The 21,157-nt window shown below is 31.7% G+C and overlaps 1 protein-coding gene across 2 annotated transcripts in view; it reads right to left on the reverse strand.

The window, feature by feature from the left end:
- Nucleotides 1–369: 369 nt before the first annotated feature.
- The window catches only part of LOC109619902 (uncharacterized), a 70,155-nt gene continuing 49,367 nt past the window's right edge, over nt 370–21,157 (reverse strand). Inside the window, exons 11-12 of one of the 2 annotated variants that reach the window (XM_066073041.1) lie at nt 1,443–1,510; nt 370–936 (exon numbers count right to left, since the gene is read on the reverse strand). In XM_066073041.1, the coding sequence (XP_065929113.1) occupies nt 385–936; nt 1,443–1,510 (620 nt within the window). In that variant the 3' untranslated portion in view covers nt 370–384. The remainder of the gene's footprint in view (nt 937–1,442; nt 1,511–21,157) is intronic. The other variant, XM_066073040.1, reaches the window with a different exon arrangement.

Below are 21,157 nucleotides of genomic sequence, written 5' to 3' on the forward strand. Positions count from 1 at the left end.
AGTATCAAATACATATAAAATGTTAACAGATCAAAAGGTATATAATAATTCAATATAAAAAGTAAAAAGATATAAAATACAATTTTTATTCACATGTAACATTTAAAAAACTTACTTTATTAAAACCCACGTGTCAGTTAAATATTTTTCCACTTTAATTATCATTAAAGATATAACGCAAAATTTTAATCAGTTTTTTCCTTTTCGTTATCATTATTATTGTTATTATTTTTACTATTATTATTTTCATCATTATTAAGAATAATTGATGTAAATGCAATTGCTGCTCTTAACAACAAAATCGTAAATTCAAAATAAAAATTAACCATCATGTTACAATATTTAAAGATCTTACACATGATAGACTTTTTAAAGTCACGGGATTTAACTTTTTTTAACAAAACACATAAAGTGTGCAAAAATAGCACCAAAAAGGGCTACAAAACTAACAGTTCGAGTTATAATAGGTCCCTTTATGGGATATCGCTTAACAAAGTTCTCTACTTCAGAGAAATTTTTCTCTCCTGTCTTGATGTACGATACAGCGGACTGACAGTTAAACTTGTTTTTCGAAGTCAAACTGTAATTAATATGTTCGTAAGACATTATTTCTTCAAGTCTGCACCGCATTGTCTCAATCTGTGATTCGTTGACGGGAAAATCCGCACACGCAATGAACACACCTTCCTGAAAGTCCAACAAAGAGTCGTGTCCAGTTGTGAAACTCACACTGAGGATTTCAAAACAAATCCTAAATGGCCAAGTCAAAGTCAACTGAATGATGTTCAGGCCTTCCACCAAGACTTCCCAAATCATGAAGCAGTGATGGTATTCGTGACCGAGTTTCGTTCTCCGCACTTTACATTCCGTTCCACGTTTAACCTGTCCTGTTTGGCATAACTCCCTCAAATGCTCCATATCTCTGCATCTAGTAAACTGACAACAACAAAAAACTGAGGTTATTTAGAATTTCTAATTTTAATCCATCTATTTGTTGAATACATACGTATCAATAAACTGACAAAAACAAAAAACTAAGGTTACTAGTATATAGAATTTCTAATATTAATCTATATATTTGTTGAAGATATACGCATCAATTTTAATGGATTTCATTGTTGATTGATAAAAAAAAATTAAATTATTGATAAAGTTCAATATCTAATAACATATTCCTGATAGGATCATTGACCCCTTACTTTTCTATCATTAAAACTAAACCCACGAAAATTGATGTCCACAAATATTGAAAGGGTTATCGCAATACGCTATTATGGACAAAGGGTATTAATTAATGCGTTTAATGATCCCTAACAAAATATCAAGCAAGAACATCAATTATACCAGCTGTCAACTTTGATGGTAAAAGCAGACTTAGGACTTAATTATCCTCATTACCATTATAAATGTTTTGAAGAATAAAAATTCTTAAACAATTTTACCTTTTGTTTTGGGGTCTTCTCTTCAGCTATACTTATTTCTCTGATGTCTTCACAGACTTCATTGATATCTGAAAGAACGCAGTATAATATGTTGCTTGTAAAAATATAAACTCAATTGGCATGCAATACTGTAAATTCTTTATTTTATGTAAGTCCTTAATTCTGCTTTTCCTCCGTTTGTATCAAATCAGAGAAATATGAAATTGCCAGCGCCAAACTTTTGTTGTGAGTTTCGTAAAGTTATCAAATGTCATAAAATTAAAAGCAAGATTTCAATAAAATTCCACGAGGGAGGAGAGATTCTCGTAATTAAACATGTATATCAATTCCTCATATTTCATTAGTTGGAATTTACAGTTTAATCACATGTTTTTCTCAATTACGACAATTAAATATTATCGATTTAGGAAATAGATATAACACTATGATGTCAACATGAATTTTTCTGCACTAGCTACTATTGGAATAACTATCCGAGATTAGGAATCAAAAAGCCCATGAAATAGGGATTTTCTCTTACAAATAGGATTAAAACATGATAAAGAGGATGTCTAATAATTTGTGATGGTGCTAACTAATTAATTGCTCATTGTGTGTTTTCAATCCCCTAAACCAGGCTTGAGATCAGAATACACACTACTTTCTGGATACCTAAAAATCATAATACATGTAATTCCATTACAAATCATGAAAGGTCCTTCATGTATATTACTATAGTGCTTCTTCTAGCTAGATTTATAACAATTTTAACAAAAGCTTGGACTTTAGGTAGTTGTGTCAAACAGCAATGTGACGTACGCCTGTCTATTTCATTGTTGGCCACTCAGCCATTGCTCTTTGAAATCAACAAGATTTGTCTGGCCTTTGAGCTAAAACTATGCAACCAGTGTATATATATCACTTGAAACCAGCATTATTTTCAACTTGTTTTGACGCAAGAAATAGATAGGTATGTCCTACTTAAAGTCCAAGGCCTTGTTAAAATGGTTCTAATTGATTGTTTAGCTTACCATCAACAGGTTCATCGTCTTCTGTATTAATCCAACAAAACTGGATTTTAAGATCTTCATCTGCAAGAAATATCAGATACAGGTGAACTTTACAAGGAAATTAATTCTCTAAGCAAGCTTAACTTGCAACCAGCATGGTTACCATGGCTTGGATGGTGATAGGAAAGGAAACTGACAAAAGTCGCGAGAGGAACATTAAACTTTGGTATCAGAAAACACAACTCGTATACTTGTTAAAGATGAATACTAACACTCCCAAGATTTTAGTTTTTACTTAATTACTGTTTACAGGGTTATTTTCACACCATGCAAATTCTCGCCCCTCTACACTTGCAAAGAGTTTTGCCCCATCTCGAATCCCCCAGACACAGTTGTGTTTAAGGAGGGATAATTTGAAACATTGATATATGCCCAGTATTAAATTCAAGGAGACTAAAAAGGGGAGAAAATAAAAAGGGGCACTGTTTACAGTAAACGAGGGCAAATATTTCCCTGTTTACAGTATTAAGTGTTTTGTTGGGTTTTTTTTACCTTTTTGATTCTCAAGCTCTCTCTCTTGAACTTTTGTGACAGTACTGATTGTCTTTTTCTTCGCTAAAACCTATTCAAAATGCAATATATATATATATATATATATATATATATATATATATATATATATATATATATATATATATATATATATATATATATATATATACAAACCAGTAGAAGCCTTATAAAGGCATTATCCCTCGTTTTAACATTACAAAGAAGTATCAGTTCATCATAACATGAGCTTTACTACCATCAAAATTTTCGTCATTCTTTTCCCTTGATTCCTCAATTCCAACAGTCTCTGGAAGAGAATTCTCTGAAGAAGTTTCTGGAAGAGAAGAGAGTTGAGAAGTCAAATTTATAATAACCATATAAGGCTATATATATATGATAAATTATATGAAATAAAAAGTATAAGGGGGTCTGGAGGTCTAGCTTCTAGCAAGTTTGTGTTTGAAATGCAAAAATAGACGGGTAATTACGTCACTTTAGGTGGGGGAATTCCCAGCCCCCTGGCCTTAGAGACAACCATGAATGATGCCTCATAGCAATTTATTTAATAGGGTGTACTGGGGCTTAAATTTTTGGTAAACACAATGAAAAATCATGTTATTTAGTCAATTTTTATGTAATATGAGGGAAATAAGTAACAAAATTTGGAGCTTTATCCATTTTTGACTGATAAAATATATCTAAAATGCCCAGAGTCTCTAAAAAAACAACAACCTGAAACAAGCTCTCAACCTTCCCTTAAAATGATATCAGATTTAATATAGGTATCGGAATACTTTTTCACTGATTTAATTTAAAATGTCAAGAAATAAGTATGGGAAAAAGATTTTACAAATCAATTATATTATAATGGTTAAATGGATGCCGGTCAATCCGTTCCCAAATAAAACCGTCCCGGTCAATCCGTCCCTTTGTTTTTGGCTTTTCCGTCCCCAAATTTTGGTCAATCCGCCCCCAAATTTTTGTTCTTGTTTTCCCATATGTTTTGTTATCTGCTTCGAAGTTTGCTGTTAAATATAGCACAAAGGAGACACTCTGGAATTATTTACTAGATTTGCTTTCATGCATGTTTTTGCAAGACAATGTAATCTTTTCTCTGCAGCTTGTTTTCACAATTAAAAATGTTTGTTGAAGAGAAGGTTTAGAAGAGATATTCACCCAGAATATGGATAAAATTATGAACATGCAGTACCTTTCTTTTTTGAAAGAACAGAAGTCTTTAAAGAAAAATGTACATTAAATCTTTGCTTCATATATTAAATGTATATATTCTTGCATAGTGCATACTGTAAAATCATGGATAAATATTGTGGCTCAATTTTGGGGGTTTTGAGAGCACCCCTTATCTACGAATTGACATCCTCAAAGAATAATGAAACAAAAGTCTTTATTCAAAATAATTGTACTACAAAGAAGCAAAGTCACAGTATAACTATAAACTGCTGACAATTACTGTAATCTACCGAAATTGGCTCTCTTAAATTTAAATGAATCAACAGTATTATTCACCATTTATTTGTAAATGTTCACTTACTGTTGAATGGGTCAATCCCTGCATTGCTTGGTTTTTCATTTCCAACAGTCTTTGGAAGACAAACAGTCTTGTTGTAGTCCAAAACAATAGAGCTATCTTCATCTACAAATGTAAAATGATTTTTTATGCATGCAGATTTTCTGCATGATATCAAGTAGTAAAAGGTAAGAATATTAAAGATTGTATATTTTTTACAGCCTACTGAATTCTATAAACTGAATTTACAAGGTTATAACTACTAATCAGAGTTTGTTGTTGACTATATGATTGTATTTAAAAATGAACCTTAATGTCTGTTTTCCTTCTCCTCAAAAGAATAAATGTTGAGTACTTTTACATAAAATAAAATTTAGCTTTGATCAATCATAGACCAACCCTTTTTAATTGTTAAAATTTACTTCTATTACATGTATTTAATTATTTTAAACATAATCTTTCAAAAATTGCCTGTTATTTTTTTATTTGATTAAAAAGTTTAACTAGGGACAATAATTGAACAGACTATAATTCACCTGTAATTAATTTCCTTTGTTCTTTGACACTCTTACCTGTGCACCATTCCCACTTAGCTAAAATCAGTCACCCATAAAATATTCAGAATTTTAGCTAAGTGGAGAAACACCTAAATGCTATGTATCATGACACATAATCTCTCCCCCCTCCCAAAAATAAAATTCTACTAGATAAAAAAAAATATAATAAAATACTCTAGACAAAGTAAATGTAGTTCTGAGAGAAAAATTTTAAAATTTCATGGTTGACAAAAAAGGATGATTACAGGTAAGTCATGCAATTTACAACACAAAAGTTCAATATAAACCATACCTGAGAGTTCAGACCAAAAGAAATTGATCATTTGATTCTCAGGCCCAAAATTTCAGAACACAGGGCAGCTAGCAGGCAGGTATTTTTGTTTTCATTTACACATTTTTAAAGAGGAATAAAGCTTTTTTTATATTTTAACTTAGTATTTAAAAAAGTTGTTAATTTTCTCTTTTCAATACGGCAATAATATCAGTCAATGTAAGAGAGGTACCTGAGAACCAAAACATCCATTTGGCCTTAACATGACGTTTACTTACATGGCTCAGCTCCATTTTGTTTTCGTAGTCCAAAAACGTTTCGCATCTCGACAAAGTCACCAGAGGGCACAGAGTCTGTTTGATAATCTGTTATTTTAAAAGAACATTAGTTATGACAACAGAAAAGTGTATACTGTACATTCTGTATTTTACGCGAATACTCATATAAGTGTGCAATTCCGGTGTTTTGTATCAAACTGCTGATTATAAAATCGAGAGCACCAATTTTCTGTTATAGTTTTATACAGTTCAAATCTTCCTGAAAAATAGATGCGAGATTTCAAAATTTGCAAGGGTTGCATCTCGCAATTTTAATATGAAATTAATTCCTTGTGTTTAATTAAGAATCTGCAGTTATGTTTATATATGGACAAGAGAAATATGCTCATTAGAAGCAAAATAAACCAAATACTAAAAAAGCTACCATGTACCAGGTTGCCCGTACAAGTTGACTGACTCCAGAGTTTCCGTATGAACTGACGTAAATATTGAAACCATAAATGTCGGCAGCTGCTTGTATGATTGGTTCATCATCCCACTCTCCATTGTTACTGTGGAGCCTGGAAAGGAAATATGCACTGTTAATACAATATAATTTGCAATTGATTCCTTTTATTGCAAGAGTACTGAGTATTTAAATATGTGATTCTGTGACAAAGTATGAGAAAAAAAATTTGTGAATGGTGGATTTTAGATTAATTGTTCTTTACTTACATGTAGTTTTATTCAATTTACATCTGTTTGATTTTAAAATCCACACGCTGTGCTTCTCGCAATTTTACACATATATTAATTCCAGCTTGCATTTACATGTAATTAGGCATCATCAGTAATGAATGTGGACAAACAATATCTGTAAAGACTAGAATATTCAACTAGGTTTTAAATTTGTTAAATAAAAAATATAAATTTGTTTTCCACGTCAAATCAAGCGTTTACAGGGATTTATATGTGGGTGCATCCATACACACTTATAGCACTGAGGTCTCACGGTGCAGGCAATGTCATCCCAGGGATATCCCCATATCCCAATACACCCTTAATTAAACCTTTAACAAATGATATTGTATTAACAAAAAAAATGTTAATATAGATTCCTTATTTAAGGAAGGAGTTTTCTCGTTATCAAACATACTTCTTATAATAAGAAATTTATGAAATGTTGACACAGTCAAACAGATCATAGTACAAAATGATTCTATCAGTTTAATCAAATTTGACCTTTTTGTTTTCGCATAAAGGTCAGGTCAAGGTCACTACCTTTTTCCTCAACGTAAAGGATGATAAAAATAAGTGTAACTCTTTGTAGTTCTGTAAACATTTGTTTAAGATTTAAAGATTCTATTCTTCAATAAAATGACAGAATATCAGAATGTCTATCAGCTTATACTACTAAATTGGAATAAATATTTATACTAAAATTGATATTGCTTAGCCCGCATTTCCTCTGATTTTTTTAAAGTTTGAAGAAATTTTAAATATTTTTTAATTCTTTCAATTATAAAATATTTCTGATTTTTATGTATTATGAAGAATATATATAAAGATATAAATTGACATAAAAACTAATATATTGACCATTCAATAAGAGAGAAAAACTGATTTTAGTGATTTTTTCACAAAAATCAATGTATAGAATTGGCGCTTTAAAAAGCTTATAAAAATGTAATTTGATAAGCAAATCATATTTTATAAATATATTCTAAAACCCAAGTATCATACCATTAGTTCACATTAGATAAAAAAATCCAACATTAATGTTATTGTTTTTTAAATGCTAAAACAGACTGATTAATCTGCAGCGATTCTGAATTGCTAAACAAGTGATATTTTCCTACGCCAATATTACGCCAAAAATATAGTCCTAGTTAGATTCTAAACATTGATAACTTTTTCTATGCAAAGTTCTATGATAGTAAAAAAGGGAAGAAAAATCTAATATTTTAACTTCCTTTCATCTTGATTTCATGAACAATTAATCAAATTTACGTTGGACAAGTCGAAAACTAGAAAACACACCTTCCTTAATGCAAAAACTAACTTCCACTATCCTGTTAATATGTAAGAGTTTGTATCACGAATCTCACAGAATATAAAATCTGAACACCAAAACTTTATCTTATTTCTCAAAGTTCACAATCATCGGTAAAATTGCATGATTTTATAATCTGATTTAATTTGGATATATCATAAAATACCTTAAGTAATCCTCATAACTTTGGAGTGTGTTATGCATCAATCGACCGTAACGACGTGACCTTTCTTCATTTTCCTCCTCAGACTCGCAGCCGCCACCGGACATATACCAGATGATGTTCTGCCTTATTATACTGTGATTATTTTGGTGTCCAAAAAGTTAAACGGACAAGCACCTGTAGAAACAGTTGCCATCTCTCACAATCTCTGTAAAACAAAGTTTCAATTGGATAATCAATTACCATTATCACTGTATGTGTGTACATATTAGATTTTAAAAGAGGTGTTTCAGTTTTTGATACAATCACTGGGTTATATATTGGGTCCCGAGCCCACCCTACCCCCACCCCCAGAAAATGAAAATTAAATTTAAATCGTACATTATCACAACAAATATGTTTAGGACACCTTCTCCCAGCAATTAACATTCAGCCCCCCCCCCCCCCTCCCCTGGAAAATTTTATCAACTCACCTTTGCCAGTTGATATTTCCTGGATGTACTCTTTATCTTTTCCAGCATTAGCGTAATTATTCATTGAAAGGAGAAGAATCACTGCTAATAAAAAGAGTCCTCTTTCAACTGTCATGGTGATGATAAATCCTAACCTAAAAGAAAATGATAAAGTTAAAGTATTTTTAATTGATCGAGACAGATTTCCGCTAGTTCCCACCTAAATTTTTTTATCTTTATTTTATAATATCTGCCACCAAAAGGGACACTTCTCATCTAATCCATCGTCGCAAACCATATGCCAATATGTACGATCCTCTCCCATCTGGCCATGGAAATTAAGTGGTTGCATGAGATAAGAATATCACATACCGTAGTTTATCAAAATATTGACCAATGCAAGTAAAGCATAGTTTGAGATTTAAGCTACTCTGCATATATTAATAATGGATTAGGGAAGATCAACTGGTCATTTTTTTAAGTTAGGATTAACTCTATCGTTATTTTGTCAAACACTGCATGCAGACTTACAAAACATATTTCCTCATCCCTCAATGTTACGAGTAACGAGGAGGTCTTCCGTTCAATTTTTAAACGATACGATTAAAACATCAATGAAATTTCAGAATTTCCGCTCAACCCCTTCCTTTCAGATAATGTATACGATTTAACAAAGTGTTTTGCTTTTTCAAATACAGCACATTAAAGATTTAAGATTTCAGTCCCTTAAAATCCCTAACTACGTCATCAATGGGTGTGGCAATGAGTTTTACAAACTGATATTGTTTCGATCAACAAATTTGCTTCTATAATGCATTACAAAATCTTAAACGTTTTTAAGGTATGTGTAAGAAACTTTACGAGTGTCTTGGCCCCCTATTTTAAGGGGCCAGTCCCTTTTTTGACTTTATTCAAAAGGTCTTTAGATTACTAACATTTTTGTTCTTAAACCCATCTAAAATTGTTAACTTTTTAGATACAAATGATTGAATATTTTAGGGGCTAGCCCTCTAGACCCTTAATAGGGACAGATATTGGTGTTTTGATTAATGGAATCGATTAGAATCATCGATGCAAACATTTTCTATTCTACAATGCTTAACAAAATGTCTCCTTTTCTAGATATATTGTGTCAAAGTTTATGTACTTTGGCCCCTAAAAATCCCCAATTGCGTAATAAATGGGCATGGCAATGATTTTTGCTGATAGATATTGTTACGATCAACAACTTTGCTTCTACAATGCAGTACAAAATGTTTAACGTTTTTAAGTTATTTGAAATAGAGTTTACGAGTACCTTGGCCCCTAATTTAAGGGGCCAGCCCCTTTTTCTTGAGTTTTTTCAAAAGGTCTAAAGAATACTAACATTTTTTGTTCTTACACCTATCTAAAATTGTTGATCATTTTTTAGATACAAATGATTGAATAATTTAAGGGCCAGCCCCCTAGATCCTTAATGGGGACAGACATTGGTGTTTTGATTGATGGAATCGATTAGAATCATCAATGCAAGCATTTTCTCTTCTACAAAGCTAAACAAAATATGTCTCCTTCTCCAGATATATTGCGTCAAAGTTTCAGTACTTTGGCCCCTAAAAATCCTTAAATACGTAATAAATGGGCGAGGCCATGATCTTTTTTTGATAGATATTGTTACGGTCAACAACTTTGCTTCTATAATGCATTACAAAATCTTTATAGTTTTTAAGTTATTTGTATTAGAGTTTACAAGATTGGCTCCTAAATAAAGGGGACAGTCCCTTTTTCTTGAATTTGTTGGAAAGAACTTCTGATTATCTACCACTTTTGTTATATAAGTCTTAACAAAATATTAACTGATAAAACGATACAGATCAAAATGAATGAAAATTTTGATGTAAAATTTGTATCCAATTTTCATGCCTAGGCGAGCTCAAAGAAATGGCGCCACTGGCGCCAAAAAAAACTACGTTCTGTAAATCTTCTAACTATGGTCTACCTATCCTGAAAATTTCATATTTATATCTCTGATAGTCTCTGAGTTTATATCTGCACAAAATTGGTCGTAAAAACTTACAAAATCGGCCGTAAATCGGAACCGGAAGTGACGATTTCAAAATTTCAAAAAACTTAAATACTAGAATTATGACCACTGGCAATCATCTGTGAAAAAATGGTCGAAATCGGCCGAATAGTTTTGGAAACGGAAGACCTTAATAAGAAACATAATAATGTTACTGCATTATACTTAAACGATAAAATGCTTTCTTTGGTTATTCATGCGGGATATGAAGGTGGCGACATTGCAGAAAAAATACATAACCCGCGTTAGCGGCTTATGTAAATATTTTTTTCAATGATCGCTACTTTCATAACCTGCATTAATCATCGAAGTGGGCATTTTATTGTTTATATTTACATCTTTTTAAACTAATTAATAAATTGATTGTGAAAAGTAAATAAAATTCACTCAATACTGTTAACGTACATAAGAACGTTAGTTAAAAGCAAAATCGTCTTCTGTGAGACTTTGAGACTGACATCATCATGATTATTTCGTGCAGTTCGTGATTTTTCTTAGGTTTTGACCAATCAATTAACAGGGCGTATCGATTTCAGTCCTGTCAGTTTCAGTGACTGTAGATTTCGACCAATCGAGAAACAAGGCGTGTTTATTTTAGTCTAGCTTTCTCTATAAAGATATTAATTAGCTATACGTTTCCATCGGAAATAGAGGGATTCATACTCGGTAGATGTAAATATATAATTGTAAAACTTCATTCAAACATTTTCATAAAAATGTAGAGAGTAAAAATAATTGGACTTGGCCTCGATAAGGATGGGTCCAGGATCATGAAGTACATGTACATGTATCTAAAACTTATAAAATGAGGTCCATATTTTTAGCCATTTCCCAACTCCTTATTTATCAGACCTACGCTTTAAATGACAACAGATGTACTTAAGTAGCAACAAAAGGAAAACAATCCTGAATTACATTCTTGACTTAAGGTATCCCACACCTCAATTTTCTTGTATCACGAATGTCTACGAAGTATATCATTTAAATTTGTAGACAAAACATGCTTACTAATACTACTAGTAAGATAATGGGGGTCAGTGTTCATCATTCTGAGTAATGATCAATTTAATGTGACCTTTTTGCACCTAAAATGCATTTTCAGCCTGATTAGGATTTGTTGCCTTTATTTTTTTTATTTTTTCAAATATTGTTTTTAATATTGCACAATGGTCAAACTGAATGGAGGAATTAGGGAAAAAATTTGTGCGAAGCTGCATTAGTTTTTGTGACCTTTTTTGCACTTAAAATAAAAAAATGTCTCTAAAAGTTACAATTAGATTTAAAATAAAAACATTTTGAATATCAAGACTTTTTATTGAATTGATCAAGCTTGCCGAGATGTTTATTAAGTATCAATTTGACATAATGAAACATGGGGGTCAGTGATGTCAAATTTAGATATATGGCTTCAAAGGTAAAATTCTCGCAAAATTTGGCTTAAAAATTCAGACACTTTCTTAAATTCGCATGCATGATTGTATGCTAAACTTCTATCGCCCTCTCAATATTTAATAATTTGTACATGTCATGCATAACCTTTAGAATATGTAAAAAACTTATCAAACGTTAAGAATGTGAATAATGAATAAAGTATAATAAAAAGAAAAGTATATTGAAAATTCTTAAAATTGCTTGCTTCTGTCATTTATTTCTAAAAACATTCCGCACAAAAAAATTATTTCCCCCAAAAGACTTGTTTCTGTCTTGCATTCAAATGAATTTTCTTTATGATTGTTGTGTAATTATGAAATAATAATATTTCTGTGAGGGTTAAATAAATAAAATCATATTCATTTAAAATATAATGATCATCTGCGCAATGAAATCAATACCCGAGGAGTGAGATACCTTTCAGTTTCATTACCCTGGAGGCAGTGCCAAGTTGTAATACTCACCAACAGGCTGAGTTGTAACTATAAGTCCGTCGCAGAGAATATACTTATAGGGCTTGTCCGTCTGTGGTCAGAGACTTGGCAAATATTCAACTAACCAACTACACCGACTCAGCGAGTGACTTCGATTACGAGCTTTGTTACACTACTGGACCTATCTATACTGTGAAACGATAGAATATGGCGCGCTACAAATTTTGGCGCCACTTGTGCAAAATCCCTTGAGCGCTAATATTCCTAAAATTAATAGGGCGCCAACAAATTTCCATTCATTAATAGATCAAACAATAAATAGTTTGTCGAGACTGACGTAACACTTTTACTATAGTTCTACCCACCTCATTCCTTTAGTTAATGTTGGTTTAAAGAAGATAAAGAAGACATTACCTGATAATTCAACTTCTGTGACCACACTGTGCAGTCAAATCCAAACTTTGCAACTAAATTAGAAGGTACACCCAAATACCTAGTTATTAGCTTGTTTGAATATCTAAATGAGTTCAAATATTAATAACAAATGCAATCTACACGAACATTTTATAGGATGGAAGGATGATCGATTTTACATATTATCCGGGTTTTGTTTTATCTAATATTGTGTTTTATATCTTGTTGTCTTATCATAGCATGAGCATGAATCACATACCAGTTATTATTTGCTGAAGTTCATTTCAACAAAAGGAGTGTTTTAGGAGACTTAAGGCAACTATTAGCCAAGAGTGATCGAGTGGCGTTTCACCAAGAGGTGTAAGCTTGTCCGTAAAATAGTAGAATTTTAATTATGGCCTTGAAAACAATCCTGTGTACATATATAGAGTTATATGAATCACCCTTTGGATGAACGGCCTTATATTACATAGGATAAATACATTGTGCGTGTTACTATCCGAGATATTTGCTTGACAAAAATAGCTACACTACTTTTATCAATGCAAATTACAAAACTAAGATTAATCTGGTTTACTTACATAACTACACTTTTATTTTCGTCCACCCAAACAGTCCAAGCTTTGTAAAAGACTCTTTACTTTGGAGAGTCATGGGCTATAGGAGAACGAGCCCGTTTATCTATTTCAACAGGCGTCCTATTATTATATGCTGTTTCAATAAACGGATAAAAAACATGTTTATATCATTTAGATGACCTTGTTTACTCACAAGCAGAACACATTCCTCCTCTGATAAAGGTCTGCACATTTTTGCACTCTAAAGTCACAGTTTGATAAATAAAGCAACCCAAATTGTCATTTTCGAAAAACATTTATTTTTTTCTTTTCTCATAAGTTTTATATAGTAATTTTTCTATCAGAGGTGTCCGTTATCAAAGCAGTTTTTTTCTCATCATAATTACATTAATGATCTCACAAAAAAAGAAAACTTAAAATATCACACAAATTTGCTTACAATGAAACATATATTTGTATACATGTTTTAAACACTTAATTTGTTTAAATATTCAACTGGTTTTGTTCTCTCACAATTTTAATAACTTTGATTTCTAAAAATAATAAACTCATAAAAAATAGTATTTGACACTGCTTTAAATAATTTTTGAATCCCAGTATTTTGTCAGAAGTAAGAGGTAATCATTGTTTATTTTCTCCTGAGTATTCTGCTAAAAGACACATGCATATTGGAAACACGCATTACGCAAAACACGATCGATGTTCTTTTTTAAAAATAGCAGTATTTCCTTTTAACAATTGTGTGTTGTTGGTTATTTTTAGTGCTTTATATATATATATATATATATATAAATATATATAAGAAGCACTAGCAAACCAACAACACTCGTTATCTAAAGTGTCGGATTTAAACATAAATCATTTTCAGTTTAAACATTATCTAGTTTTTATATATTATTTAGTTTAGTTTAGTGCTAGTTTTGTAGATGTTTTTCTTCTTTCTTATGTAGTTTTTATTTTGTTGTCCTGAAGAAGGGACGGGTTGTCCCGAAAATTTGACAATATTTTACTTTATTGTTCGTGTCGTTGGTTATTTTTAGTGCTTTTTTATATAAATATATATATATATATATATATATATATATATATATATATATATATATATATATATATATATATATATATACTTGCGTTTATTTTCTATCTCTTATCCGTCTTGCTACATATAGTGACATGTATACAACCCAGCTTTTTTTTTTTATTCACCCCAATAAAGTATCATATCTTATTCGTTACATAGACAATCTTGTCAAACCAAGAAACCGCAAAAGCTCCAAGTTTACAATGTTTATATTCAAAATGTTTAACTTCAGAAGAGCGTGGGTTTTTGCCCGTTTATATGTGTATAACAAGATTTTCGCAGTTTTAAGTCTTTTTTATTTCCTAACCCATAAGGGATATAATGTTTTGATTTATTCTTGACATTATTGACTTCAGGTATCCCACTCCTCAATGTTCTTGTATCACGAATTTGTTGAAAAGTATATCATTTAAATCTGTAGACAAAACATGCTTACAAATACTAGTAGTAAGATAATGGGGGTCAGTGTTCATCATTCTGAGTTATGATCAATTTAATGTGACCTTTATGCACCTAAAATGCATTTTCAGCCTGATTAGGATTTGTTGCATGTATTGTTTTTTTTCAAATATTGTTTTTAATTATGCACAATGGTCAAACTGAATAGAGGAAGTAGGGAACAAATTTGTGCGAAGCTGCATTAATTTTTGTGACTTTTTTTGCACTTAAAATAAAAATGTCTCTAAAAGTTACAATTAGATTTAGAATAAAAACATTTTGAACATCAAGAATTTTATTAAATTTATCCAGTTTGCCGAGATGTTTATTCAGTTTCAATTTGATATAATGAAACATGGTGGTCAGTGATGTCAAATTTAGATATATGGCTTCAAAGGTAAAATTCATGAAAAATTTGGCTTAAGAAATTCAGACACTTTCTTAAATTAGCATGATTGTATGCTAAAATTATATCATTCTCTCAATATTTAAATTTGTACGTGTCATACAGAACCTTTAGAAATTGTTTAAAATTTATCAAATGTTAAAAATGTGAATTATGAATAAAGTACATGTATGATAAAAAGAAAAGTTTTATGAAAATTCGTAAAATTGCTTGTTTCTGTCATTTATTTCTAAAAACATTCCGCACGAAAAAATAGTTCGCCTAAAAACTTGTTTCGTTCTTGCATTCAAATGAATTTTCTTAATGATTGTTGTGTAATTATGAAATAATAATATTTCTGTGAGGATTAAATAAATAAAATCATATTAATTTAAAATATAATTATCATCTGTGCAATGAAATCAATACCTGAGGAGTGAGATACCTTTCAGTTTCATTACCCTGGAGGCAGTGCCAAGTTGTAATACTCACCAACAGGCTGAGTTGTAACTGTAAGTCCGTCGCAAAGAATATAATTATAGGGCTTGTCCGTCTGTGGTCAGAGACTTGGCAAATATTCAACTAACCAACTACACTGAGTCAGCGAGTCACTTCGATCACGAGCTTTGGTACACTACTGGAACTATTTATACTGTGAAACGATAAAATATGGCGCGCTACAAATTTTGGCGCCACTTGTGCAAAATCCTTTGAGCGCTAATATTCCTAAAATTAATAGGGCGCCAACGATTTTCAATTCATTAATAGATCGAACAATAAATAGTTTGTCGAGACTGACGTAACACTTTTACTATAGTTCTACCCCCTTCCATTCCTTTAGTTAATATTTGTTTAAAGAAGATAAAGAGGACATTACCTGAGAAGTCAACTTTTGTGACCACACTGTGCAGTCAAATCCACAGTTTGCAACTGTATTAGAAAGTATATCCCAATAACTATCAATTAACCTGTTGGAATGTTTGAATGAGTTCAAATAGTAATAACAAATGCAATATACACGAAAATTATATAGGATTGATGGATGATCGATTTTACATATCATCCGGGTTTTGTTTTATTTAATATTGTGTTTTATCTCTTGTTGTCTTATTATAGCATGAGCATGAATCACATAGCCCAGTTATTATTTGCTGAAGCTCATTTCAACAAAAGGAGTGACTTAGGGGACTTAAGGCAACATTTAGCCAAGAGTGAGTGGCGTTTCACCAAGAGGTGTACGCTTGTCCGTAAAATAGTAGAATTTCAATTATGCCCTTGAAAACAATCCTGTGTACATATCACTGGATGAAATATCTGGTTTCAGCGCTGCGGAAACCCTTTGGAAACTCTGCGGAAACTTAAGGTTACTTTAAGTTTCCAACAGGTTTCAGCACGGAAACTTCAAGTTTCATTAAGTTTCCGCAGTGCTGAAACTTAGGCTGTCCATGAATCCAAATGGTTTCTGCAACGGAAACTTACTGAAACTTGAAGTTTCTGCATAGTTTCAACCTCCATGTACAATTGGGATACATATTGTTTACAAAGGGTTTCCGCGACTGAAACTTACTGAAACTTGTTATATTTTTGCTTTCACAAAATCTGAGCAAGGTTTCTACTTTATGTAAAAACAAAACAATTTCAAACAGTTCCAAATTTATTTTGTTCAAATTGTTTCCAATAATAAATAAAATACAGCCAAGATACAATAATGGATTAACATCCATATGGCAAATCCCTTATTACGGACTTCTATTTAAAAAACTCCCATAGAAATCTTTACATTTGTATTTTTTTTCATCTCGATTAAATGCCTATCAAATCTCCCTTTAAAATGCAACAAAGATCTTACTTTTTTAAAAATATGAATGCAATTTACAAAATAACAGCATGTACATGAATAAACAAAGAAAACGTCACTGTTACATGAACATGATACACTTGTCTCAATTTGTTTTGAACAACAATGAATATGTACACCATAAAATATTTTTGAAAAGTCTAAAGTATCCATCTTTAGTATAAAAAAAAATACACTACAGGATAGTAGTTGACTATAGATGTATGACCAAGATTTGATTTGAACATGTACATGTATGTCAATAAATTCCAAACTGAGGTCAAAGTGACTAAACCTTTTCTTTGTTAGTAATATACAGTGGGGCCTCAGATATCCGGACGCCAGATAACCGGACGCTTCAGTTTACGGACGATTTTATTTGGGAACAGATTTTTTATACGTTATTTTGTCTCATTTATCCGGAATTCCGCGTTCCGGATCCGGACGGTCTGTTTTTACCACAAAACACTGATTTACTACTAATTCTGCTTCATTTAACCGGACGATCAGAGTTTAATATCATAAGCCTGTCAGTATTTAATAGATGACCCAGAGGGAGATATGAAAAGCTTGTTGGCCAATAAAAAGCTAACAATGGAGCAGTCTGTCAAATCATGTGCAACAATATGATGTACACATTTACGGTAATTAATTATGCTGATTGCAACACACTTCATTCCTGATGAATATTCTTCTTTATACATGGTTTACCTTCCTACATTTCACTACTTTACCTACATTAATATCTTTAAATCCAAGACATGAAGTAAAATATACATTGTCAATATATGTCAAGTATTACTACATGTACATGGACTTGCTTTTTGTAGCATGAATGTATAAAATACAAAGTATCACACAGATCATTCACCTTACAATTCTCATCAATTCCAATATTAGTTACATAACACAGATTAAAATAAAACCCACATGGAAACATCTTTCCATGCAAGTAATTTTGTTATATAAAAATTGTAATACATGGGGTATATGTTGTTGTTATACATTTTCATATACGACATAATTGAATATTGTTTGGTGTATTTTATCATTTCTATGACGCATTCATCTCCTAATGCAGTGTTTTTACATTTAAGATTGGTTTCTTAATTTTTCATATATTGCTGCAAATAAAAACTAAGTTATAAATAAATGTTTAAACAAAGAAGTAAAAAAGAAGTAGTTAACACTTATCAACTTGGAGGTGTGAGGATATATGTTATATGGAGTCTAATATTTTATGCATTATTTGCAAATATAACAAATCATTTAAGAAAATGAAAGTTAATGTCTGCAAGGTCTAATCAATCATTTTATAAGTCAAAACCATGTGATTTTCTAAGATTCTAGCTTACAGACAGACATTGTAATATACTGGTATTTGATCATATAAAAAAGTACTTTTATAGTTTATAGGTTTTTTGAAATGAGAATACTTGACAGTTAAAAAGTCTTGTTCTGCAGAGGTTTAGTCCGGTCGTAGAGATGTGTCCATTCGAATCAATAAGGAGTGTCCTTGCCTGTTGTTGATGTAACCTGAGTTGTAGTTTATGGAAATAGGCCTTTTTGGGAGATTTTCGAGCATTGTCCAGACCGGTGAAGCACTCATATGATCACATCATGGTTACAGCAGACTTAGTAGTTCTGGACAGTGGTAGCATTAAAATCCTTCTTCTTGCAATGAACTTGTTCCTTTCACTGGGCTGTACTTTATGTCTGTTCTATTTATCTTAAACAAGAATAATAAATTTTCATTTAGATTTTTAAACAATAAGCATTCAGCCTAACATGTAATAAAAGCATTCTGAATAAAATTCTGAATACAGAAGTTACTATGCAGTTGCCAGTTATTGTTTAAACTATGTCATATAATGACTACAGTAGCATCGGGTCTAAAATGTTTCATTTTATATTTGAAGCAATGTTATTTTCATTTTGATGCAATTATTGTTTGTTGAACAATGGAAAAACTGATCAACAATAAGTGTGTTTCGCCACCCCCCCCCCACACCCCCACCCCCCCCCCCCCCCCCATCAACCTCCTATCAAGAACTTAGACCTGGATTTCCCAAAAATTACTACAGTAAATTATAAACATCCAACACATGTATAAGTTAATGGTGAAAATAATCAATTTCAAAGCAATACCTTGCGTTCACATCGTCAAGCTGGTCAAAACATTCACCCGAATCACCGAACATAGGATGCAAGTAATCACCGGAAACAGATATGTCTCAAATCCAGTACAGTTTCCCAATGCGGCAATTCTGTAACCCGGTTACACTAAACAGAGTACCACACTAGATAACTGAACAATTGGGTTTCTTTTTTAAGTCATGAATCAATTGCAAAAAAACTTGATTGAGACAAATGATTATAATTTCAAATCATGTTACCATTGTCCTCGATCTCTGGGAAGGTTGTTTCCTTCACTGTGGTTTCTTCAACTTCAACGTCAGATTCTACAAAAACAAAAAAATGGATATCAATGATTTGTACATGCTTTGCTTTTAGTAAAAAATGTGCAATATCGAGGAGTTGTATGAAAAATCTCAAAATTATTTTCTATTCAATAAAATATAATTCCTCTGAAGGAGCTCATCATAAGAACAAATGCATGAAACTTAAGTGTACATTACTTCTTATAAGATCATCATAAGGAAAATTGAGACTGCTCTATAATATGGTTTGTGTATCTCTTTTAAATTACAAGCTGACCATGATGTAATATATCACACTATAAAGCAAACAATGAATCTCTGTTAGGAATTACCTGAGGTAAGGCATCGAATGGTGTCTTCGGATAAAACACTCATGGGGATTTTCGCCACTTTCCTCACTTTCCCCATAATCCTCCCTGATTTGTTGATCTCTACCCCAGGCGTGTTTTTTAGGATAGCAACCACTTCAGGAACTGCAATGTTCAAAGCTGCTGCTGCTCTGGCCTTGTCCAGCAGGACGGAGTCATCCAAACATCTGAGGATGTCTTTTTTCTCCTAGAAAATTGAAATATAATGTAAGAGAAGGTGGATATGTTTGGATAAATATGGCAGATATAATCATTACTTTTAAAGTGTATTTCATATTTCTAGTTATATGACCTTTTAATATTTATTAATAAAGACATGAACTCACATGTTGGCACAACCCTCCAAGTTCTTTCAACATTCGATTTGCTGCTTGGGATAGTTGGTGGTTCAAAGTTGTTTTTTCGTGGCAGGGCAGCAACACATCCTTCACATATGCCCTGACTTCCTGCCAAAAATACCCTTTGGCTGTAACCTCCAGCATTTAAATAAAAAAATTAATGCATTAATTTTCTGTCTATCACTAGCATATATTTTCTCATGTTCAGCTTTTAATGAGGCCGACTTTAATTTTCACTGCCTGTGGTTTTGCCTTATCTAATGAAATAAAGTGTGTTTATACTTTTTATGAATTTTTTCCTATATCACTCATAAAATTAAAAGTAAATAACAAAATACAGATAAAAATACTTCGATTTGTAAAGGAAAATTATTCTTTCAAATGATTTTCCAGTGTATGTAAGGTGAGCATTGCCATTGTCTTTTTGACATTATGATAAAAAGATTACGCTTTGAGGTATGTTAAAGGAAATAACACAACAAAATATGTAAACACATATTTCAATTTGCGGAAAATCCCTTGTTGTATGGAGCTAAGGCCATTGCAAGTTTTTTCTTTGTTTAGCGTCCACCCAAAACTCAATAACCTATCCTGGCCTATATAAGCATAATGTTATCTTGTAGATTTTATATAAATTAACTGGAATACAAATTAAAATTTTTATATCAATTCAACAGGTTTTTCATTATTACGTTTTTGCAAATAATCAGAGGGAGAGCAATGCCCTCTGCAACTCTGATGTCCAGTTCTTCCAGATAAGACAGCAATCCAAATGTTATGTTTGTATTCTCCTCCGCTTCAATTTCGCTGGCCATCAACTTAAGGGAAATGAAAGCAGAGGAGGCTGCAATTGCTGCCTTAGTAAGAACCGCAAAGGTGCCTGCTTGGGGGTTGGCCTTGGGTCTTAAAAAGACTATGACGAACAGCCTGGAGTGATACCTTCAAAATTAAAAGTATTTCATTATTAAGAGATTAGTGAAATTGTCCCTAAGAATTAATAATTTAATAACAATTTACATGGCCAATGTTTTACATCATGTTCTTGTTTTTTGTTCAACTATGATATAAAACTTCAAAACTGTTTAT

Source organism: Magallana gigas, chromosome 10, assembly GCF_963853765.1.
Source record: "Magallana gigas chromosome 10, xbMagGiga1.1, whole genome shotgun sequence".
NCBI lineage: Eukaryota > Metazoa > Mollusca > Bivalvia > Ostreida > Ostreidae > Magallana > Magallana gigas.